Source organism: Artemia sp. Qi Xiang Cuo, chromosome 15 (assembly GCF_049724085.1).
Source record: "Artemia sp. Qi Xiang Cuo chromosome 15, ASM4972408v1, whole genome shotgun sequence".
Taxonomy (NCBI): Eukaryota; Metazoa; Arthropoda; class Branchiopoda; order Anostraca; family Artemiidae; genus Artemia; species Artemia sp. Qi Xiang Cuo.
Genome location: NC_142808.1, coordinates 47,398,401 through 47,423,946, shown reverse-complemented (window position 1 = coordinate 47,423,946; position 25,546 = coordinate 47,398,401). Strand labels below are relative to the sequence as shown.

The 25,546-nt window shown below is 35.1% G+C and overlaps 1 protein-coding gene and 1 non-coding gene across 3 annotated transcripts in view; both read right to left on the bottom strand.

Annotated features, from left to right (window-relative positions):
- Positions 1 to 25,546, bottom strand: part of crb (cell polarity complex component crumbs) — a 208,009-nt gene that overhangs the window by 13,775 nt on the left and 168,688 nt on the right. For both annotated transcript variants that reach the window (XM_089101649.1, XM_089101650.1), the window contains exons 27-31: positions 22,390 to 22,980; positions 19,177 to 19,411; positions 9,316 to 9,607; positions 7,408 to 7,550; positions 1,359 to 1,503 (exon numbers count right to left, since the gene is read on the bottom strand). In XM_089101649.1, the coding sequence (XP_088957775.1) occupies positions 1,359 to 1,503; positions 7,408 to 7,550; positions 9,316 to 9,607; positions 19,177 to 19,411; positions 22,390 to 22,980 (1,406 nt within the window). The remainder of the gene's footprint in view (positions 1 to 1,358; positions 1,504 to 7,407; positions 7,551 to 9,315; positions 9,608 to 19,176; positions 19,412 to 22,389; positions 22,981 to 25,546) is intronic.
- On the bottom strand, positions 3,038 to 3,191 carry LOC148943751 (U12 minor spliceosomal RNA). Its single transcript, XR_016143012.1, has one exon. It is a non-coding gene; the product is annotated as a U12 minor spliceosomal RNA (small nuclear RNA).

The window sequence follows — 25,546 nt, the reverse complement described above, 5'->3', positions numbered from 1 at the left end:
TATGTTTTATTTACCTTTTCAATCAAATTTTAGCATAGAAAGTGTCCCATTTACAATGACAGAGAAGAAGACAAGGCGAAGAGGATTCAGTTCTCATTGAGTTCACACTGACCAGCAGATCTTGGGTATTTTGTCTTAGTACTGAAACTATTCCTGAATGGAAGACCCGTATGTAGGATTTTTTTTTTGGGGGGGGGGGTTCTAACAGTGGCTCAATTCAAAAAAATTGGGAGTGAGGCCAAATTTATTGTCCGAAATTTAGGGTCGGGGTAAACTTGTTTTCTTCATATTTTTCAAAAAAACAAAAGCATTTTTTAATAATAATACCGCAAAAAACGTTATATTCAAAAATCTAGGGGGCATATACCCCACTACCCTTCTACCATTATTGACGTCACTGAGGAAAAAATAAAATATTTGATAATTTGAATATAAAGTGCCCAGAAACTTGAGAGAAATCAGGATTTTGGGGAGGTTCAGGCCCAAAAGCCCTCCGCGCAAGTACTTAACTACAGGCATATACGTAGAACTAGGAGAGGGTCTTTTGGTCCACATTCCACTAAAGTTTCAAGATTTCTTCAATTTTCCTCCCATTTCTCATTTGATTTACCTTTTTTGTCTCTTTTCCGAAGACATACCTTCCTCCCCCCTTCAAAAAATTCCTGTGAATGCGCCTTTATCCCTGTATTTAAGATTTGATTTTACTTAACCATAAACAAACTATAGCAATAGTTATGATCAAAACTTACCAGTTACTGTACAACCATAACTTACCAGTTCCTTTACTTAACTTACCAGTTCCTGTACTTTAATAGATTTGATTTATTTAATAATAAACAAACTATAGGAATAGTTATGATCAAAACTTACTAGTTCCTGTACAACCATAACTTACCAGTTCCTGTACTGTAATTAAACTTACCAGTTCTTGTACTTAACCATAAACAAACTATAGCAATAGTTATGATCAAAACCTAAAGAAAGAAAAACGAGCAAAAATGGGGTTTTTATAGGCCAAATGACGATACTGAAAAAACAAAGCGAATATTTCAAGAGGACAAACGCCTCTCTTCTTCAGCGCGAAACGAAACGATGTATCAATAAAAGCCAAAAATTAAAAGAATTAAAACCAACTACCTAACAACCATAAAAGCGAGTTACTCGCCAATATCCGCGATTTGCACAAAATCCAAAAAAACATGAACTGCCATCGACGGATACTAGCGAGCAACTGACAAATGAAAGGAATCAATTCATTCACTCGAAAAAACAAAACGAACAAAACAGCTCGTTTTTCTTTCTTTATGTGATGTCAGGCCAATGTGGTTTAAGAAATTATCTATATGATCAAAACCTACCAGTTCCTGTACAATCACACTCAAAGTAGTTAACGCCATCAATGCATAATCCATTATTTTTACAGGGGTTTACTGGTGAACATTCATCAATGTCAATTTCACAGTTAAACCCTTCGTAGCCAGCGACACACTTGCACGCATACCCCTGAAAAAAAAATTATACCTTTCATACTATGTCACTTTTGGTCCAATACTCGGAACCCATTATTAAGGCCGTTCTTTTACTCATCCTTGTGCTAAGATCTTACATCTTTTGACAATGAATTCTTAAAAGTGAAATCTCAGGACTAAGATCTTACTTGTTGTGCCGTTCTTTTGCAAACATCTATCATCATTCTGCTCTGATCAGCGGTCTGAAAACAATGATGAGTGTATCATCAAAGTTCTCTCATCATTTTTTTATGTGGCAGAAAAAAGGCGTCCTTCACACTTTTTGCTCACATCAGTGAGCTGTAAGATCTTAGAACAAAGATGAATAAAAGAACGGAAATTTTTGCAAAAAGATGTGAGATCTTAGATGTAAGATCTTAGAGCAAAAGAACGGCCATATTGTTACACGTACCAATGAAATCAAAATTACACCCGACTACAGCCCCAGTAACATAAAATATTATACTGTGCTATTCTAAAGTAATCCGTCAATTGAAATAATTTAATTGACATCTAATTGAAAGTAATATGCTTACTGTCTTGGAATGTCAATTAGTTTATGGCCAGACGAAAAAAAGAAAATAAAAAGAAAAAAGATATATATATATATATATATATATATATATATATATATATATATATATATATATATATATATATATATATATATATATATATATATATATATATATATATATATATATATATATATATATATTCTATATGTAATAAGCCTCTGGAAAAATCTGGAAATCTTGATCCAAGCTTTTCAAACCAATTTTTTATCAATTAAATTTTTCGCTTTTCTATTACAAGTGTGTCGATGTAACAAACACACATAAATCATAAATGTTGGCTTTTTATCAACGGGTCTAATACTCTAACTATGATGATGCAGTTGCGCATCGTAGGCATCAACTTCACCGGGCATCGGCCTTTAAGTGGCCGTAGGACTTCTAAATTACGTATCCCTCCTGGTTTCTAAGACCATTCAGGGACGGATAGCATTACCTTTAGCAACCTCTGTCGGTATTTATCAGCCCTCTAATTAGTTTCACTTTTGATCTTCTAAAGAGGGGGTGCATATGGGTCCATTCCTGCGCAGTGTTTAAACTAGCTCCTTTTTACAATACGTTCAACGTCGGGAGTTTTCGGCAGAAAATCCGTAGATGGCGGTTTGGATTTAGTAAAAATATTTCGTCATAAATGTTATGACGGATTTTGTCGATGTGCTGATGGTTAGATGTTATGACGCCGACGCCCTCCCGATTAGAATTTAGCCCAGATTTGAAAAAAAAGTTTCTCTTTATCTGACTACTAAAGTTCTCCAATTTTTTTTGTTAAAATTTTGTTTTTACCCCTTATAACAAAAAGTAGCAATGCCCAATATCACAGACCAAAAAATGTCACAGATACCGAGATCCGACAATATGCTATAACAAGATTTAGGACGATCTTTTGAATTCGAATAATAGATTAAAATTAGTAGCAGAATCCAACAGAGAGACAAGAGAGTTTGGGTACATGTGAGGGCAGATTGAAACCACTAGGATCACTGCAAAGTAGACAGCGACCCTAGGACAACCTATACCCCTTCAAAAATACGGCTAGTAGCTAGGCTACATTTAGTATACCAAGCATTACCGAGGTATTTTATTTTCCTTACTCATTAGTTTGAGGCACAATTGATGATAAAATTAACAAAATATATATTAAGCATGAACGTAACAAGTTCGGCGATCATTACAAAACAAGTTATTTTTCGTTGCTTTAAAGAATTTTGTAATAATTTAATATACTATATTTGGCACATATTATGAAAAATTTCTAAAAAAAAAAAATTGTAAAATATTATCTAGTTCCGAAAATATAGAGGAAACAAGATAGTAAACAAGTTTTTAAGACACAGGAAAGGGGTTTCTCACTCCTTGAAACGGTGCAATCAGGTAAAATCCCAGATGCAGATTTGATTTTGCGGTGTCTCCTAGTAACAAACAATTGATTAAAAGTGAAAGTGGAAACGTCATCAAAGAGATGATTATCTTTTAAATTCTTTAGAGAAAAAGAAAACAAAGAAATGAGCACATTACAACAAGATAACCAATAGGATGGAGAGGTTAAAGTACTAACAAGTAAAACGACAAGGGCGCTGTTGTATCAGCTGGAACCCACGCAAGAAGTGGAGTTTGATTAATGCTAATGGAATAAAACAAAATAGGATGAAAATACAGTGGCAGATCCAGGGAGGGGGGGGGGCGCCCCCGTAACGTAGTCTAAAGTAGTGTAATTTACTTAATTAACACAAGTTTGCATTAAATAGACTTGCTCCTAACGCAAGTTTATTAGATCAACCTATTTTGCCCCCCCCCCCTAAAAAATCCTGGATCCGCCCCTGTAAAAATATAATAGTTTAGAAACAAATTTCGGCTATATATTTGCACATGAGGGGGGGGGGGTAAAGCATAGCATATATTAAATACGTAACCTAATCTAGGTACCTCTCCCCCTAAACCCCAAAAAACAAACGTTTAAATATTGTAAACGCAATGAGAAGCCACGGTTTGCAATCCAATTCTCTATTGGAATAGAGAATTCGTTTGGGGGTGGCAAGCGGAGTAAATACTAAGAAATACAATTTGAGTTTTTCAATTGTTATTAAAAATCTTTATAGTAAACCCATTATCCGTTAGTCAGAATCCCGTGCGAATGATGTGTCATTTACTAGGCTATAATTTCCTCGAGGGGTGCCAACTCATTAAATCGGAATAAAGTTGATCACAGGGTCCCCAAACGTAAGAAGAAAGAAAATTTTTCTCTAACGAAGAATTTCTCAAGCGAACCGATCGCTTGAAAATTTTCAGTTTTTTACTATTAGGCTATGTAAAAAAAAACACAAAAACGGAGAGACCGAGTATATTCCGCGGTCTTTTGGCCCATTATCTACCACGGTTGGGGTAGTTTTGCCACGCTTGACTCAATTCTGCCACGGCTGGCACCCGCCACCTTGTGTACGTGGTTTCTGAAAGTGGGCCCCCTCATAAAAAAAAAACAAAAAATTTGTAGACAACTATTTGCACAAAGTTTCCCATAACGCCGTTTCACTTACGGCAGTCCAAGTATCAAGATATAAAGCCACATTTCTACAGGAAAAACTTTTCCTGTAGAGAAAGAAAAAAGATGCTGGATAAAACTAAATTTAAGCATAAACGAAATATCGTTAATTAATTAATGACTTTCGTAAATTCGGAACATCTGGGGTTATAGTTTCAAAATTAATATATGGGGGAACCATGGGGTGCGCACTGTCTATCACTTGAGCACACACCAAAGAATCAAGAGGGACATATTTGGGGGGAGTGGCTGGACAAAGTTCGCCAAAAATGGCCAGTAAATAGTGTTTTTGTCCAAGGTCTGCTAACTACGCTTCAAAACTTCACAAGCTACACTATTATACATACAATACTACTATACATCAAACTCAGAGGCGTAATGTCTTGAAGGATGGGAGATTTACCCCTCCCCAATGTATATAACTAGTTAAACAAAAATTGAGACCATAAAAGTATGACGCAGAGCACCAAAATTTTACTCGTTTTTTTTTAACCTTGATTTTTTTTAAGAAATGTCGTTAAAAATTCGGTGAAAAAACTTGGTGAGAATTGCCAGACAGTTGGCTGTCTGAGAGCTTTGATTATGAGGGCTCTTGAGGAATGGACTCATCCAAAAACCGTTTAGCGACTTCATCCGTAGGCTAAGTCAACCCTGGAGACTTCATTGCTCACATAATTTTTAATTTCCGATTACATTCATTTCGGTCGGTTCGGGGGGGAGTTCCCAAACATAACACATTTAAGGAAATGACATAGAGGAAGATGATAGTCGAGAGATGAAATACGGGGAGACTGAAACAAGACCATTTGAACCAACGCAAATAACCACTCGATGCATGAGCTAATTTTTATTTGAAAAATAAGCTATGAGAAATAGCCCGAATCATCAGAGAAATAATACTGCAAAATCAATTACTTTCTTCTACATAAGGCTTTTTGCAAGCACAAATATCAGTTTCTTGGGTTATACAATCAACATCTTGCGTCCCTTTTGAAATTTTGTTATATCAAATATAGAGGGGGCAAATGGAGGGGGCATCCATTTTCCCCCACTTGGTGTATGTCTCATAAAGCCACAGGTGCTGCACAGTTTCGTCACGCTGGGAACAGTTTTCACCCCACTTGACAGTTTTCACCGTACTTGACAAACTTCCGCCACGCTTGGCAAGCACCACCTGATGTACATTATGGATGTGAGCGACCCCTGGAGGCAGATGTCACATTTCAAAACAGGAAGCCCAGATGCATAACAATGTTCCACCTTTTTTTATTTCTAGTTTCCCGAACGTACACTGTAGCTAAACGATAAAAGTCATTTCCGAAAAATTAAGCAAGAAAAACGGGTTTTAATTTTGATAAAGCAGTGAATAAATACAACTGAGATGTGAACTGAAGGGAAGTGAGATGTGCTGAGCCTTTGGGGGGATTAGTATACTTTGGGCCGTACCCAGGATTTTTTTCGGGGGGGGGGGGTACACAAAAAAAACTCATAAAAATTTGTTTATATCCATTTTTGTTACGTTTTTACGAGTCAGACAAACATTTCGGGGGGGGGGGGGTCAAACACCCCTACCTCTCCTGTGTACGGCCTTGTGTATCAGTGTATGCATATTGCATTGTGAATACATCTTATCTATCTAGCTACCATAGCTGGATGAAAACTTGTCGTTTGAAACAAACCTCTCACTTAAAGTTCATTTGAAAATAATTATGTGTGTGATTATTATCTGATAATAAGAAGAGAGATGTCGCTCAACAAGACCATTTATAAGGAAGGCCAAAAGGGTGTCACCCCCATGTAATACCAAAAATGTATGAAAAGTGCAAAAGCTTAAAAACCTGCCGCTTTTCAGGCAAAAAACTTTATTTTTCAAACCTCACGCCCCCCTCCACAAAAAAAATTCTGTAGGACTATCCCCCTTGGGTCAATATCTGTGGTTGGCTTAAATTTTATTAAAAAAAAAAACTGATAGTAATTTTAAGACTACGTTTTTTTCACAATATAAAAGTTTCATTGAAACTTCTTTTTCTTCAATAAATTGTATTTTTGTTTATTAGAAGATGCTAAAATTTACCAATTATCAGACTGCATTGCGTAATTATCATTACTAAAGGTGATGCGAGAAAATGCAACTTTTCCTTCGAAAGCCTATAAACACCTGGGTGGGGGGATTGAAAGTAGATAAAAATGAACATTCTGATTTTAAAAAGTGCACCTTCAAAGACAAACCTCTTCCTTACAAATATACCTTAGCCCTACTTAAATGTTTAGCTGTATCCACCTCTAGAAATGTGATGCGCCCTCCCCCAACGCCAACACCCCTACAATCACGTCACGATTTATATAGGTGGATTGTTGGCTGTGACGAATACTATTAACGTATTAAGGCTGCGACCTCACGGTTGTGACGTATTAAGCAATAAGTGTCACCCACTAGGGTGACAAGATGTTATAAGCAAGGATTCTACCACCTTGACGAGAGGGAGTGAAAGCTCTGAAAACAGAAAAGAGGAGGAAAAGGGTGTGCCACTCCACTCGGTTTCGTACACCAATGAACTATCAGTCGTAGCAGCAGTAGTAATAAGTAACGAGTCTTAACGTTAGTAATATTAAGTCCTAACAAATAATTTCAAATAAGAAATAACGTGATAAGAAATAAATAGGATACAAAAATAAATAAAAATAAATAAATAATAAGGGTGTAAATAAAATAAATATATATATATAAAAATATGAACAATAATAATAAAAAAATAAGAAATAAATAAATAAGAAATAAATAGCATACCGGTTCGACGTCTCTGAGTTCGCAGGTGGCACCATTCTTGCATGGATCATCAACACAGAAATCAATGTGATTATCGCAGTTGACCCCCTCGTAGGCATAGAAGCAGGAGCAAGTGTAGTTAAATGCAATACCAGTGATTTCATCTAAATTAATAAAAATGTGCTATTAAAGCATTGACAAAACTCGTAGAATAAAACAAAATACAATGGATGAAATGGACAAAAATTAAAGATAGGAAAATAAAGACCAAGTAAATAAAAAAATAACACGCGAGGTTACAGTAAAAACATATTTAATTAATTTATTTATTCTCCGCCCAAAATCTGCACAAAGGAATAGTAAAGAGCCATCTCAGCCCCCCCCCCCCGCCCAACAAAGGTCAGACAAAGATACCATCTACAAGAGAATTTAGGAATTTGTTGAAAGAAACACACTCCTAGATATGTGAGTATAAAACACGTATTGTTTTATGGAGTACAGAAAACATCATATGATTCTTCATTTGAACTTTCTTTGTACTTGCTTAAAAGTAAATCTGTGCAGTTTTAATGATCATGACTGGTGTTTGAGTTCTCCCCTCCCCCCTCCCAGAGTTCCCCCCTCCAGATGACACCCCAGGAATCCCTCTATGGCTTTTCAGCAAAGAGCTTTCCAGTTATAAGATAATTAAATAATCGTCCGCTCTGACGCTTAATATAAGACATTAAGGGAATGGACTGGGAGATCCTCCTCTTCCCTTCCCCCCCTCCGATCGATTTTGGCCCAAAGAACTACTTCCAGATAGGTTAAAGAAAATATAAAGAAAAAAAAACGAGCAAAAATGGGGTTTTAAAGGCCAAATGAAAATACTGAAAAAACACAACAAAGTAAATATTTCGAGGGGAGAAGCGCCTCTTCTCTTCAGCGCGAAACGAAAAAATATAATCAATGTGAGTGCCGAATAACAAACCAACAAATAAAACGTGGAAAGTCAATGTGAATGTGAAAAAAAAACAATGAAAAAAACCAAAAAATTAAAAGATGAATAAAAACCAATAAAAGCCAAAAAATTGTAAGAATTAAAACCATTAATAAGAATTAATACCTAACAACAATAAAAGTGAGTCATTCACCAATGTCCGTGATTTGTAAAGAAATTCAAAATTGAACCGCCATCAACGGATACTAGCGAATAACTAGCGAATACTAGCGAATAACTTTGAGTTATTTAAAACGAGTATCTGGAGTGTCCTCTAGAAAAGATTTAGCATTTCTTCCTAGATTTTTGAACCAACCAAGTTTAAGCCATTATCGTATTTTCTAGTATCCTTTTCTCATTTCCAAGAATTTTCTTCTTATTCTTCTATGCTATTTAACTGCAAAAAAACACCCCACGCCTCGTTCTACTTTTATAAAAAATGTATTGCACCCACCGCCCTTGCTAATAATCCTACTGAGGTAAGCGATCTATTCACCCCGCCCGTATCATAAACTAACCAGAACAAAGATAAAAGTAATTATAACACCTTCTATATTAATCCTAACGTTATTTCTAAGACATTTCTTCTTATTCTTAAAAGATTTTTCAACTGAGAAACGCCTTATTCTACTTTTTTAATTTATTACACCCACCATGCTTGTTAATAATCCTACCGAGGTAAGTGATCTATTCGCCCCTCCCGTATCATAAATTAACCAGAACAAAGATAAAAGTAATTATAACACCTTCTATATTAATCCTAACATTATTTCTAAGACGTTTCTCCCTATTCTTAAAAACTTTTTTCAACTGAGAAAAGAGCACTTCACGCCATATTCCACTTTTTAAATTTATTACACCCACCATACTTGCTATAATGCTACTGGAGTAAGTAAAACTATCCACCACGTCATTACTGTAAACTACTTTGAACAAAAGATGAAACCTACCATAAATATTTTGACAAGTTCCTTGGACACAAGGTAAATTATCACAATTCACAATTCTTGGTTTCTCACAATTGTCACCAACAAAATCTTCTGTGCAATTACATCTGTAACTTCCAATTTGATCTATACAAATGCCTCCATTTTGACAAGGAGATGATTCACATTCATCAATATCAGTTTCACAAAGCCAACCCGTGTACCCAGGTAAGCAGCTACATGTGTAGTTGCCAATGCCATCTATACAAATGGAATCGTGCATGCATGTGTTGTTCGCGCACTCATCAATATTGACCTGCAAAAATATTTAATCATTTATTTTATAGTACACTTAAAATACCAATTCGTTTCTAGAGATCAAGACTTTCGTACTAAAATAATGATAAGCTCAGGTCTAAAGCTTTTAAGGGGATTTGATACTGCGAAGGACCACCCTATCTCGCCCATTATAAACATTTTAGTCTGTGCGGCCAAACGACTTTCATAATAAAATAATGATAAGCTCAGGTGCGAAGTTTTTAAGGGTATTCGATACTTCGAAGCACCAACCTATCTCGCCCATTATAAAATTTTTTAGTCTGTGCGGCCAAACGACTTTCAAAATAAAATAATGATAAGCTCAGGTGCGAAGTGTTTATAAAACAAACTGTTTTACACCAGAAGGTGGTCCTTCTGTGGTAGAACAGATGACTGATTCATTTTAGGGCGACAAACTTTCTACTTGTCCCTTTAAAAAAACAAAAAACTAATAAACATCACAAAAACCTTCAATAGTGATGTCACTTCTATCATCAAATTCCTGGATATATATTCAGTGTTTTTTGTTTTAATTTTTAGCAATTTTTATTGACAATTAATAAGAGTATTCCCGGTATTAAATTTTATAATGTAAGAGATAAAATATACATTTCCCCTATTTAAATTCTAATTATAAAATTTTAAAAATTTGTAATACAATCGAGGGCACATGCTATAGTGTAAGTCAAGTCCGTGTTGTACATTAAAATTAGCAATCTTACATTATCTGAAAGCACTTGTACTGAATTTTACTAGTAAAAAATAAAAAGTGGACGTCGAGGATGTAAATTGCTATTAAAAAGGCGCATTATCAATGCGCATTAATATAATGCGCTCATGGCGGCCCCCTTATATAAGGATTCTAATGCTATTATAGATCTATGTTATGGAAATAATTATTTATTTTAAAAAAAGTTATCTTTAAAATTATAGAGTCATAGTGTTGTGTTTTAATATTTAGCAATTTTTATTGTCTTTTAATAACTGTATAACCTTCAATAAAATTTATTATGTAATAGATTAAGTATTCAGGCCCCCTTTTAAAATTATAATTATTTAATATAAAAGATGTGTAATACAACAGAGTGCATATGCTATAGAGCCCTATAAGGAAGTTGTGTAAAATAAAAGTGCTGGGGTTTAATATGTGGTATTACCAAAGTTAGATTCACTCAAGACTTTGCCACTTTTTTAGTCTTTCTGGGTGGAAGTAACGCTCGAGAATTCGAATATATGCCTACTCGGGCAATGGTAATCCTAAACTGGGGCTTTATCAGTTTTTAGTCTTGTCTCATCGCAAACTGAAGGTGAAGAGCACTGCGGGGGCTAGATTAATATTTTGAATTTAAATTTAATTATGGTCCAGGCGAAACAAATGTAAGATTAAGGGGAATGGGGCACTCGCAAAGAATTGCAAAAAATCAATTTGTTTCTGTTTTGTTTTAAAATTTGATCGAGTTCACTTAAGACTACATTTACTGTATTGGTGGTGTCTGTTTTCCGTCGACTTAATCAAGTGTAATTTGCAAAGTTGAGTATTTTTAATAACGTACATATTTTTTTCTGTTATTGATAATAGACGAATTGCAATCCCATTTTAAGTTACTTTTGTAACTACACAAATAATATAGTACTCTACTAATAAACAACATTTTAATATCCCTATAAGAACACTACGTAAAAATGTTGATTTTTTTTTTATTAAAACACAGAAGTAAAGCAATAAGAAACTAGAGCAAATGTTGTGGCTTGTGTGTTAAAGTTGTATTTTAATGAAAATAAATGTATTTGCCTTCTAGTATTAAATTTAAGATTGCTTGATCTAGAGATCAAGACTTTCGTACTAAAATAATGATAAGCTCAGGTCTAAAGTTTTTAAGGGGATTTGATACTGCGAAGGACCACCCTATCTCGCCCATTATAAACATTTTAGTTTGTGCGGCCAAACGACTTTCATAATAAAATGATGATAAGCTCAGGTGCAAAGTTTTTAAGGGGATTTGATACTGCGAAGGACCACCCTATCTCGCCCATTATAAACTTTTTTAGTCTGTGCGGCCAAACGACTTTCACAATAAAATAATGATAAGCTCAGGTGCGAAGTTTTTAAGGGAATTTGATACTTCGAAGCACCACCCTATCTCGCCCATTAGAAACTTTTTTAGTCTGTGCGGCCAAACGACTTTCATAATAAAATAATGATAAGCTCAGGTGCGAAGTTTTTAAGGGTATTTGATACTTCGAAGGACCACCCTATCTCGCCCATTATAAACATTTTAGTTTGTGCGGACAAACGACTTTCATAATAAAATAATGATAAGCTCAGGTGCAAAGTTTTAAGGGAATTTGATACTTCGCAGGACCAACCTATCTCGCCCATTAGAAACTTTTTTAGTCTGTGCGGACAAACGACTTTCAAAATAAAATAATGATAAGCTCAGGTGCGAAGTTTTTAATGGTATTTGATACTTCGAAGCACCACCCTATCTCGCCCAGTATAAAATTTTTTAGTATGTGCGGCCAAACGACTTTCACAATAAAATAATGATAAGCTCAGGTGCGAAGTTTTTAAGGGAATTTGATACTTCGAAGCACCAACCTATCTCACCCATTATAAACTTTTTTAGTTTGTGCGGCCAAACGACTTTCATAATAAAATGATGATAAGCTCAGGTGCAAAGTTTTTAAGGGAATTTGATACTGCGAAGGACCACCCTATCTCGCCCATTATAAAATTTTTTAGTCTTTGCGGCCAAACGTCTTTAATAATAAAATATTGATAAGCTCAGGTGCAAAGTTTTTAAGTGAATTTGATACTTCGAAGGACCACCCTATCTCGCCCATTATAAACTTTTTTAGTTTGTGCGGCCAAACGACTTACATAATAAAATGATGATAAGCTCAGGTGCAAAGTTTTAAGGGAATTTGATACTTCGAAGGACCTCCCTATCTCACCCATTATAAACTTTTTTAGTTGGTGCGGCCAAACAACTTTCATAATAAAATGATGATAAGCTCAGGTGCAAAGTTTTTAAGGGAATTTGATACTTCGAAGGACCACCCTATCTCGCCCATTAGAAACTTTTTTAGTTTGTGCGGCCAAACGACTTACAAAATAAAATAAAGATAAGCTCAGGTGCAAAGCATTTAAGGGGATTTGATGCTTCGAAGGACCACCCTATCTCGCCCATTATAAACTTTTTTAGTTTGTGCGGCCAAACGACTTTCATAATAAAATAATGATAAGCTCAGGTGCAAAGTTTTTAAGGGGATTTGATACTTCGAAGGACCACCGTATCTCACCCATTATAAACTTTTTTAGTCTGTGCAGCCAAACGACTTTCATAATAAAATAATGATAACTCAGATGCAAAGTTTTTAAGGGGATTTGATACTTCGAAGGACCACCGTATCTCACCCATTATAAACTTTTTTAGTCTGTGTGACCAAACGACTTTCATAATAAAATAATGATAAGCTCAGGTAAAAAGTTTTTAAGGGGATTTGATACTTCGAAGAACCACCCTATTTCGCCCATTTTAAGCTTTTTAGTTTTTGCGGCCAAAAGACTTTCATAATAAAATAATGATAAGCTCAGGTGCAAAGTTTTTAAGGGGATTTGATACTTCGAAGGACCACCGTATCTGGCCCATTATAAACTTTTTTAGTCTGTGCGGCCAAACGACTTTCATAATAAAATAATGATAAGCTTAGGTGCAAAGTTTTTAAGGGAATTTGATACTTCGAAGGACCACCCTATCTCGCCCGATAAACTTTTTTAGTTTGTGCGGCCACACGACTTTCATAACAAACTAAAGATAAGCTCAGGTGCAAAGCTTTTAAGGGGATTTGATATTTCAAAGGACCACCGTATCTCACCCATTATAAACTTTTTTAGTCTGTGCGGCCAAACGATTTCATAATAAAATAATGATAAGCTCAGGTGCAAAGTTTTTAAGGGAATTTGATACTTTGAAGCACCTCCCTATCTCACCCATTATAAACTTTTTTAGTTTGTGCGGCCAAACGACTTTCATAATAAAATGATGATAAGCTCAGGTGCAAAGTTTTAAGGGAATTTGATGCTTCGAAGGACCACCCTATCTCGCCCATTATAAACTTTTTTAGTTTGTGCGGCCAAACGACTTTCATAATAAAATAAAGATAAGCTCAGGTGCAAAGCTTTTAAGGGAATTTGATATTTCAAAGGACCACCGTATCTCACCCATTATAAACTTTTTTAGTCTGTGCGGCCAAACGATTTCATAATAAAATAATGATAAGCTCAGGTGCAAAGTTTTTAAGGGAATTTGATACTTTGAAGGACCTCCCTATCTCGCCCATTATAAACTTTTTAGTTTTGTGCGGCCAAACGACTTTCATAATAAAATAAAGATAAGCTCAGGTGCAAAGCTTTTAAGGGGATTTGATACTTCGAAGGACCACCATATCTCGCCCATTATAAACTTTTTTAGTCTGTGCGGCCAAACGACTTTCATAATAAAATAATGATAAGCTCAGGTACAAATTTTTTAAGGGAATTTGATACTTAGAAGGACCACCCTATCTCGCCCATTATAAACTTTTTTAGTTTGTGCGGCCAAACGTTTTTCATAATAAAATAAGGATAAGCTCAGGTGCAAAATTTTTAAGGGAATTTGATACTTCGAAGGACCACCCTATCTCGCCCATTATAAACTTTTTTAGTTTGTGCGGCCAAACGACTTACACAATAAAATAAAGATAAGCTCAGGTGCGAAGTTTTTAAGGGAATTTGATACTTCGAAGGACCACCCTATCTCACCCATTATAAACTTTTTTAGTTTGTGCGGCCAAACGACTTTCATAATAAAATGATGATAAGCTCAGATGCAAAGTTTTTAAGGGAATTTGATACTTCGAAGGACCACCCTGTCTCGCCCATTATAAACTTTTTTAGTCTGTGCGGCCAAACGAATTTCATAATAAAATAAAGATAAGCTCAGGTGCAAAGCATTTAAGGGAATTTGATGCTTCGAAGCACCACCCTATCTCACCCATTATAAACTTTTTTAGTTTGTGCGGCCAAACAACTTTCATAATAAAATGATGATAAGCTCAGGTGCAAAGTTTTTAGGGGGATTTGATACTTCGAAGGACCACCGTATCTCACCCATTATAAACTTTTTTAGTCTGTGCAGCCAAACGACTTTCATAATAAAATAATGATAACTCAGATGCAAAGTTTTTAAGGGGATTTGATACTTCGAAGGACCACCGTATCTCACCCATTATAAACTTTTTTAGTCTGTGTGACCAAACGACTTTCATAATAAAATAATGATAAGCTCAGGTAAAAAGTTTTTAAGGGGATTTGATACTTCGAAGAACCACCCTATTTCGCCCATTTTAAGCTTTTTTAGTTTTTGCGGCCAAAAGACTTTCATAATAAAATAATGATAAGCTCAGGTGCAAAGTTTTTAAGGGGATTTGATACTTCGAAGGACCACCGTATCTGGCCCATTATAAACTTTTTTAGTCTGTGCGGCCAAACGACTTTCATAATAAAATAATGATAAGCTTAGGTGCAAAGTTTTTAAGGGAATTTGATACTTCGAAGGACCACCCTATCTCGCCCGATAAACTTTTTTAGTTTGTGCGGCCACACGACTTTCATAACAAACTAAAGATAAGCTCAGGTGCAAAGCTTTTAAGGGGATTTGATACTTCGAAGGACCAACCTATCTCACCCATTAGAAACTTTTTTAGTTTGTGCGGCCAAACGACTTACATAATAAAATGAAGATAAGCTCAGGTGCAAAGTTTTTAAGGGAATTTGATACTTCGAAGGACCTCCCTATCTCGCCCATTATAAACTTTTTTAGTTTGTGCGGCCAAACGACTTTCATAATAAAATAATGATAAGCTCAGATGCAAAGTTTTTAAGGGAATTTGATACTTCGAAGGACCACCCTTACTCGCCCATTATAAACTTTTTTAGTATGTGCGGCCAAACGACTTTCATAATAAAATAAAGATAAGCTCAGGTGCAAAGCATTTAAGGGAATTTGATATTTCAAAGGACCACCGTATCTCACCCATTATAAACTTTTTTAGTCTGTGCGGCCAAACGATTTCATAATAAAATAATGATAAGCTCAGGTGCAAAGTTTTTAAGGGAATTTGATACTTTGAAGGCCCTCCCTATCTCGCCCATTATAAACTTTTTTAGTTTTGTGCGGCCAAACGACTTTCATAATAAAATAAAGATAAGCTCAGGTGCAAAGCTTTTAAGGGTATTTGATACTTCGAAGGACCACCCTATCTCGCCCATTATAAACTTTTTTAGTTTGTGCGGCCAAACGAATTTCACAATAAAATAATGATAAGCTCAGGTGCGAAGTTTTAAGGGTATTTGATACTTCGAAGCACCAACCTATCTCGCCCATTAGAAACTTTTTTAGTTTGTGCGGCCAAACGACTTACAAAATAAAATGAGGATAAGCTCAGGTGCGAAGTTTTTAAGGGTATTTGATACTGCGAAGGACCTCCCTATCTCACCCATTAGAAAATTTTTTAGTCTGTGCGGCCAAACGACTTTCACAATAAAATGATGATAAGCTCAGGTGCAAAGTTTTAAGGAAATTTGATACTTCGAAGGACCACCCTATCTCGTCCATTATAAACTTTTTTTAGTTTGTGCGGCCAAGAATTTCATAATAAAATAAAGATAAGCTCAGGTGCAAAGTTTTAAGGGAATTTTATACTGCGAAGGACCACCCTATCTCGCCCATTATAAACTTTTTTAGTCTGTGCGGCCAAACGACTTTCACAATAAAATAATGATAAGCTCAGGTGCGAAGTTTTTAAGGGAATTTGATACTTCGAAGCACCACCCTATCTCACCCATTATAAACTTTTTTAGTTTTTGCGGCCAAACGACTTTCAAAATAAAATGATGATAAGCTCAGGTGCAAAGTTTTAAGGGAATTTGATACTGCGAAGGACCACCCTATCTCGCCCATTATAAAATTTTTAGTTTGTGCGGCCAAACGACTTTCATAATAAAATAATGATAAGCTCAGGTGCAAAGTTTTTAAGGTTATTTGATACTTCGAAGGACCACCCTCTCTCGCCCATTATAAACTTTTTTAGTTTGTGCGGCCAAACGACTTTCATAATAAAATAAAGATAAGCTCAGGTGCAAAGCTTTTAAGGTCAAGCTTTTAATTGAAGGAAAGCTTTTTTCCTTCAATTAGACAAAAAGTCAAGCTGATTTTTTTCGACTTTTTCGCCAATATTTGTAATGATCAACTTTTTTTAATATTTATGCGCTTTTTACATGTTTTCCTTCGTGCCAACTACCAAAAAGTTAGTTCTTTACGGTCCTTCGATCATTCTAAGACATCACGGGATTAAAAAAAAATTCTTGAAATTCCACCGAGATAATTATTTTACAATATTCAAAAATTCCTAAAGATATCATATCCGTTATCAAACCAAAATTTAAGTTTTTTTGCTGGTATTGCAGTAACTGCACAAAACATAAATAAGACTTAAAATAATAAACGTAATACATAAATAAAGTTTAAATAAGTAAAGCATAAATAAGACACATAAACATAAAACAAACATAAATAAATAAGACAAAACATAAATAAGAAAACAAAACATTAACATAAATGAAGTATAAATAAGAAAACAAAACATAAACAAAAATAAATAAGACAAAACATAAATAAAACATAGATAAGAAAACAAAATAAGAAACAATAGATCGTCCTTTTCGGCCAACATTTTAGGGCCAAACGAAAAGCAGGCCGTCAAAGGCGGATCTAGAGCAAAACCTAGGGGGGGGGGCTAAATTTACAAGGGTGCCAGTATTTGACAAGTTTATTTTAAAAAAGGGTAAGAGAAGAGAAAAAACATACGAGGGCCTAGCGTGAAAGGTAGCGACGGGATACTGTCAAAAATACAATAAAATTTAGGAAAAGTGCCACAATCACCAAATAGAACAAATAATATCATTTCATGCGTAAAATAACAGCTGTTTTATTTCCTGTGTAAGATCCATTTTTTGAAAAAAAAATCACTTGAACAATGCCCTGATTTAAAGCATTCGAGGCGGTAATAGAGCCCAAATGACACAAATACATCTCGCAACACTGTTTTTTCAATACTAAACGGGGCTCCCACGACGTGATCAAAGTTAATAATGTTTTTCATGAAATTGTGCACAATAAAGTTTGTCCCGCTCACATAAGAATTTCACCGTTTTGACTTTACAGCAATTTTTTTTACAACAAATAACTGAATTAATCAGACGTGGAGCTGAGAAAATCATCTTCTTAAGCATTTTATCCCCTTTTAGTAAGTAAGGCTTGGATGAAAGTTTTTTGATGTCTGTCAAAATTACACTTTATTTTAATATTTCAATCGCTACGGCCTAGTGTTCGTTCTTTTCTATAAAATCAATACAACTGAGTGGTAATGGGGTCTGACGACCCAGACACTTTTCAATTTTAGTATATGGTACATGACATATAACATCAACCCGGGAGAAGAAACAAGAATGAGAAGAACAAGAAGGAGAAGAAGAAGCTTTGATAAAGTACTGACATTATAGTGTGAAGAGCGAGGTATTGAAAGAGATAAATTTCGGTTACTATGGGCTAGATTCCGTTTTATACTATAAATCTACATGAAGGTTGAACATGGCTATGTTATTTAGGGGTATGATTGGACCTGATAAGATAGTTTTTATCAAAAATTGCATTTTATTTTAATATTTCAATCCCTATGGGCTAAAGTTCGTTCTTTTCTATAAAATCAATACCACTGAGTAGTAAAGGGGTCTGACCACCCAGACACTCTTCAATTCTATTATATTACACATAACATATAACATCAACTCCAGAAAAGAAACAAGAAAAAGAATAAGAATAACAAGAAGAAGAAGAAAAAGAATAAGACGAAGAAAAAGAAAAGAAACGGTGATAAAGTACTAAACACTATAGTGTGAAGAGCAAGGTAATGAGCGAGGTATATTTCAGTTACTAAGGGCTAAATTCTGTTCTATACTATAAATCTACATGAAGGTCGAACAAGGCTATGATATTTAGGGGTTATGATTAGACATAATAAGTTAGTTTTTGCCGAAAATTAAATTTTATTTTAATATTCAATCACTATTGGCTAAAATTCGTTCTTGACTATAAAATCAATACAACTGAGTACTAAAGAGGTCTGATGATCCTGGCTCTTTTCAATTTTATGATATAATATATGAAATCATATCCCAAAGAACCAACAACCAGAAAAAGAAGAAGAATACGCTATTATATATTATATACTATTATATATGTAGATGCTTTTGTAATTTTCGGCTGTTGGCTGAACTTTGCGGACTTTCTTGAAAAAGTTAAACAAAGTTCAGCTTTTTTTCGACAGCAATAATTTCAACAAAGTTATGCGAGGAAAACGGTTTATTAACTTTATGGCAAGTTTTATTAACTTAATTGACGTTGTGGCAACCCTGTATAAGCCCTCCGTATACAGTTGTATTTTACTTGTAATATAATCTCTTACCTCGCACAAATCTCCTTCAAATCCTACTGGGCAGTCGCAAACAAATGATTCTGCAGGATTTTCACAAATTGCGCCATTTTGACATTCATTTTCAAAGCAAAGAATGCACTCAGTGAGGAGGTTGTCACTTCCAGACATTAATTCAAACCGAGAGGAGGATATGTTACTGACAAAATTGTCTGGAGTGAAGAAAGGAAGGAGGACATTGCCAATACGAACCTCGTCTAGGCATCCCCTGAAGAAGAAAAGATTAAAATTAAAAACAAATGAAAAAAAAAATCAATAATGAAAACGAAAAAATAGTGATTTTGAAAAAAAGAAGAACGAAGAAAACCATGAAAAATACTATGAAATATTATATATGTATATAAATTCCTTTATTAGTTATGAAAAATACACACAGGGGCAACAACTTACGGAAATGAAGGGGAGCAAGGGTTTTTATAAGATTTTTGTTAATGAAGGTACACAATTTTTTTTCGATTTTTTTCAATGTAAATACCAAAAATAAAAGCATTTCAAAATCTATCGAGCCCCTCCTCCCACTAATTGGTACCTTGCCCACCAAATACACTGCTTTTCTACGAAAAAATCAGACATCCATAATACAAAAACAAACAAAAAATCGTTTCGGTCATATTTTTACATATTTGAGCATTGAGTACGACTAGATGGAAACACTGCCGTTTGTATATTCAGATTTAGTCAAATTTAAAATAAGTTTAATCGAAAAAGGTACTTAAATAATTAATCCTTTAATTCAATCTTGATTTTCAATTAAAAAATAACTAAAAGAAAAAAATAATCTGAAAATGGATATCCAATAATTTTGGTAACTCAGATAATTCTGAAAATGGCGTTTTTAGATAGAAATCCGTTCTCTCGAAAATGAAAAATACGATTTAAAACCAGAAGGGGATATGTTAAAGAGAGGATACGAGAGGAGGATATGCTACCAAAGAAAATTATCTAGTACAGAAGAAGGCTATTGGTATCTCCTGAAAACAAAAATGGGTAAATTACTATTTTTTTATTTTTCTAAATTAATTTAATTTTCAATTTTTAAATTATTTTAAAGAATTTTTCAAGTTAATTATTTTTTAATTGTGGAATGTTCACTGCTTTCTTAAGAATATGTTATAAAAATAATGTAGATATCCACAGAACCGGGACACAACTCTCTTGACAATATTTCCAAGGCAATATTAACAAAAAAAAACAACCTTTTGAAGTGAACTATTTGCTTTTGTCTAATCGCTTTTTTCTATTCACTGGTCGGAATTACCCTCGTTTTCTTGATTATTTTTTCCGTGCTTCTATCCCTCTCTTTTCAATCGGTATTTAACACATGGGAAAAATTTCCCACGGGGAGTTTTCAGAGGTGAATTGTCGGCGGAGGGAATTTTCCCGGTTAAAATCCTCTTTGGGGGGGGGGGAGATTTTGCGGTTGGGAGGAATTGTCCGCGGGGGAATATTGGGAGAGGGATACAAATACTTTAAAATTTAGAAATACGATTAGTATTAACAAGCAGGGGAAGAGGATTTTCCGGTGGCAAAGTTTTCCTTGAATTGCCTTTCTTTTGAGATCGAAGCAAAGCGTGAGAGGTAAGCTAGTATTCAATAAAAGCAACATAAATGAAAAAAAATTGAAACGAATATTTCTAAACAGAAAAGTTAGAATTCTTAGACAACGGGAAATATGACTTGAAACTAGGCAATAAGCAGAGTTGAGAATATAGACATAGAAAGAAAAGAATAAAAAATCGGGGTATTTTTTTAGTGAATATTTGAATTGTAGTTTTTAAGACAAGGTGGGAGATAGAGATTTATTGTAGTTTCTATATATAAATAATAGAGTATTATATTCAGACCCTTAACAAAAATAAGATAGTATTATGATTTATCTCGTGTTCAAAGTTATTGAACAGGAATTCACAAATCCTTCTAACTAGACCAAGATTTAAAAAATCTCTCATTTCGCATTTTAAAACACATTTTTTTATGATTAATATAGAATGAATTTTAATTTGTTCATTTCTTTTCAACTCACGTTGGTAAAAAGATTCATTTTTGGAAATCGTCTAATTTCATGATACGAGCAAAACTAATTACACAACCAAAGAGGATGGATAACTAATAGAATTGGAAACTGGAGGTAGTGTCGCCAAAAATTTACATACGCCATCTAACATTTGGTGTCATTGGGCATTTTGTTACCGGAATTATAAAGGAAAATTATAGTAAATACAAAAATTAGTGTAATAATAAGTGTCTGATCTCAGTTTCGAAAAGACACAAGTACGAAGCTTGAAGAAAATGGCAAGAAACGCTAAACACTAGATGGTCTCGGTGACTTTTTTTTCGTTGACACTTCCCTGTTTCCACTCTTGTAAGTTTCTACTACTCTTTCAGTGTGTCATCAAATCTAAGAAAAGAAGCCTGTAGAAAAACAGACATAAAAAAACACAACATATTACCCCCTTGCTACCCCCCCCCCCAAAAAAAACAAAAAACAACTGAAAACTCAATTCCAAAGCCTTAATGCAAAACAGAATAGGCCTTCCGAAACCGTTTACAAAATTCAGTAGATAATCTCTTGGGAGTATCACAAATAAACTGACTCTTGATATTAGATCGTCTCTTCGGAGACGGTTTGATAACCGTTGTATAACACAACATCACTGTTTTATCTGGGGCTATCGACATTGCCAATTATACCGTAAAGTATAGATGAATTTTCTTGATGAAAACAAGTTTTAAAAAAAAGAAAAAAAAATGTATTCTAAAACAAACTTTTTTGAAACAATATATAAATTAAAACAAAGTTAATTAAAGTAAAACAAGTCGTCTTATTAAGAAAATACCACTCTTGAAAAGTTGATTGAAATTACAGCGTTCTGATCATAACACTGCGGCCGGTAGACTGCCCACTCTGATCAAATTTTTCACTTCAATTCGGCTTTTTTTTTTTTGCTTATATTTGAGTCAGAACGAGGCCGCTGTAATTAATTTTTCCTTGGGTACCACCAACCCTAGGAATAGCTCTGGTGCAAACCTTCAAAGATTCTCAAGAAGACGTCTGAGAAAAAAAACACCCATCCCTTCACACAACCCCCTTCCCTTCACTTATACTTGTTCACCACAAGTTACTTGAATAATTTCTACCTGAACTTAAACAGATTAAAAACTTAATGAGAAATAATTTCTGCTAACCTGTAGAAAGGGTCTTCAATGCTCCTTAAATCAGCCAATGCATCAATCGAAGAAAACAGAAATTCATTGTCATTAATTGCTGAACCCACTACAACGCTCCCACTGGCAAAAAATTCAGTCCAATCAAAGCCAGAGGGTACTCTTCCAATAAGATTAGCGCTGCCACCGTCTATATTACCAATAATACTGTCATCTTCAAGTCTGAGGACAACTTGATGCCACTCACCATCGAGAACTGCTCCCTCAAATTTATTCGTCTCTCGCAAGCCACCCAATAGCCACTCTAGGTGTATTCCATCATTTCGAGCTATGACGGTTAAGTGACGAGGTTGCAGAGAGGCTGTATTCTGAGAGTGGAGCACAAAACCTCCATTTCTTGATCGAAGTTTGAAGGTAATACTATTGATGCTGATATTGTTTAAAATGGGCTGATATGTTAGGGTGGCATTGACGCCGTTGAAAGTGGCAGGTGTGAGGCATTCGTAACCGTCTATTAGGTTTTGACAGGTACTGTTTCCTGGGCATTGATAAATTGAGCAGAATTCAAGTTCATCACAAGTTTTTCCCTTCAGTCCGAGGGGGCATTGGCACCTAGACGAAAAAATATATTCATTTATTATTTTTTTCAACATAAAAATATGCATAATATACGCTTCAGTCAATACAGATACAATACAAAGGAAAACGTATATCAGAGTTCACCGTATATTAGAAAAACGTTGGATATCTGACATGACCTCAAGGAACTCAATTTAAAATAATCTTTGTTTACGGAAACCGTGTTGAGTCAGGCATCTTCTCGTCTTATCATCAAACGATGCCAATCAAAGAGCTCAATTATCATTAACAATAATTAATTGTTAGTTATTTCAAAATAATCGATTTTCATATAATCAATTTATGGATAATCAATTACCGTCTAAGAACTCAATTATCATTAATGGTAAGTTTTTTTTCTCCAAATAATCAATTATTACATAACCGATTTGTTAATAATCAATTATCATCAAAGGACTCAATTATCATTAATGGTAATTTTTGTTTTTCTCCAAATAATCAATTATTACATAATCAATTTGTTAATAATCAATTACCATCAAAGAACGCAATTATCATTAATGATATTTTTTCACCACATAATCAATTATTACATAACCGATTTGTTAATAATCAATTATCATCAAAGGACTTAATTATCATTAATATTGTTAGCTCTAGTTCTTTGCCAGTACGTGAGTTTCTTGTCCTTCCGAATAGTTTCACTTCAGATCATTTCCCAGTTCAGTGTATCATCAGTAGGCCTGCCTCGTTTTCCGCTATGAATAATTCGTCGATATTCACTCAGAGGTGGCATGACGTTCCGGTTTGGCGTAAAATTGATAAAGAAAAGTTTCAAGATTCTTGTGATTTTATTCTGCCAAAAATCTGCGTACCGTTTGATCTACTTATGAAATTCACTCATCATGATGAGAGAGATTCGTGGCTACGTCTTAATATTTATTACGCCAAACTGACCCATGCTCTTCTGTTCGCCGAATCTCAGGGATTTCCCAAGTCTCGTGCCAGATAAAAAACTCAAGAAAAGAGATAGTCTTCTAACTCCTTGTTACAACTAGCATACGACCGAGTTAGCTTCTGGTACGGGAAATGGAAAGAGATTGGTAGACCACACTCAGGAGTAGTTAAAGAGATTAGAGTTGCATCTAAGCGTAGGTTTGCGAAGGAACTTGCTCGTCACCGTGTGCAGTTGAAATCAGAGCTTTCTGAAAAAGTAATTAAAAATCCTAATCTGTTGTGGAAAATTTTTTATAGGAAGGAGTCAGTGGGTCTCAAGTCAGATATTCCCTCTTTAACATGAATAAACAACTTCTTTGATGAGTTTTCAACACAAAAATATGATCTTAACATTTCTGTTCAAGAAAAGCTTTCATCCCTCCTCTCATCAATTCCAGATACAGATTTCATAGTTACCCAATAACAGGTTGCGTTTGCGGTCTAACGGTTGAAAAAGAAGAAGTCGGCTGGCATTGACCGTTTATCCGCCTCCACCTTAGCCATTGCAGCCCAACTTTCATGGGGCACCTAAATCTTCTCATTCACATAATCTTCACTGCTGGACTCATAACATTAGCATTCGGTACTGGGTCGCTTAGGCTAGTCCTGAAGAAAGTAAAACGTTCTTCGGATTGTGCTTCTTTCAGATCGATCAAAGTTGCACCAACGCTTTTCAAAGTCTTCGAACGTTTGGTCATTGATGAAATCCGGGAAAAATGCTGGACTCCCCCTTCCCAGTTTGGGTTCCAGAAGGGTTTTGGTTGCGGCCACGCCATTTCTGCTTTGGCTTCAATCTTGATTGACGCTGATGAATCGAAAGAGTCCATTGTTATAGGTCTACATGACGTCTGCCGTGCCTATGACTCACTTCTCCAGGACCAATTCATTCTGGATATGGGAAAGAGAGGTGTACACAAGGACATCCTACTACCTATTAAAGATATGTACGACCACCTACAGGCTGAACTCCTACTTCCTGGCCATGGTCGAGCCCTCACTGAATATACACCAGACGAGATGCTGTCCTACCGAGGGAATCCTGTGGTCCCAGTAAAAAAGGGTGATCGACAAGGATCAGTCACATCTCCTTGTGCCTTTAATAATTGTATTATTGAACCACAGTCTACTATCGAGACAATATGCATAGCTCGTGGCATAGATGTTACAATGATAGCTTATGCCGATGACATTCTGAACCCTAGCCGCACAGTCGCAGGTACAGAGACCACCTTCTCCAAACTACAATCAAATTACAGTCACATTAGTCATGAATTTAACCCGCAGAAGTAGTATATTCGTTTGTTTAACTGGTATCAATGAGAGGTCTCGTCTCTAAGGCTTAGAGAAATTTCTGTAGCCCCTGTCTCGAAAATTATTTACCTTGCCTTACCAATCAGAAAGGATCTAAAAACTACCTGCTCCCTTCTTATTCATCATCTTCGTAAACGTCTGACATTTACTTACAATAGAGTAGTCTCATCTAAAATTGGTTTCAACCGTTTAATTTTGGATCGACTTTATAACACAATGTCCCCTCCCAAATTGTTGTAGGCTATATCAGCCCGTTTTAGAGAATTGTTCCTCAGCCAGAGAAAAGAAAGCT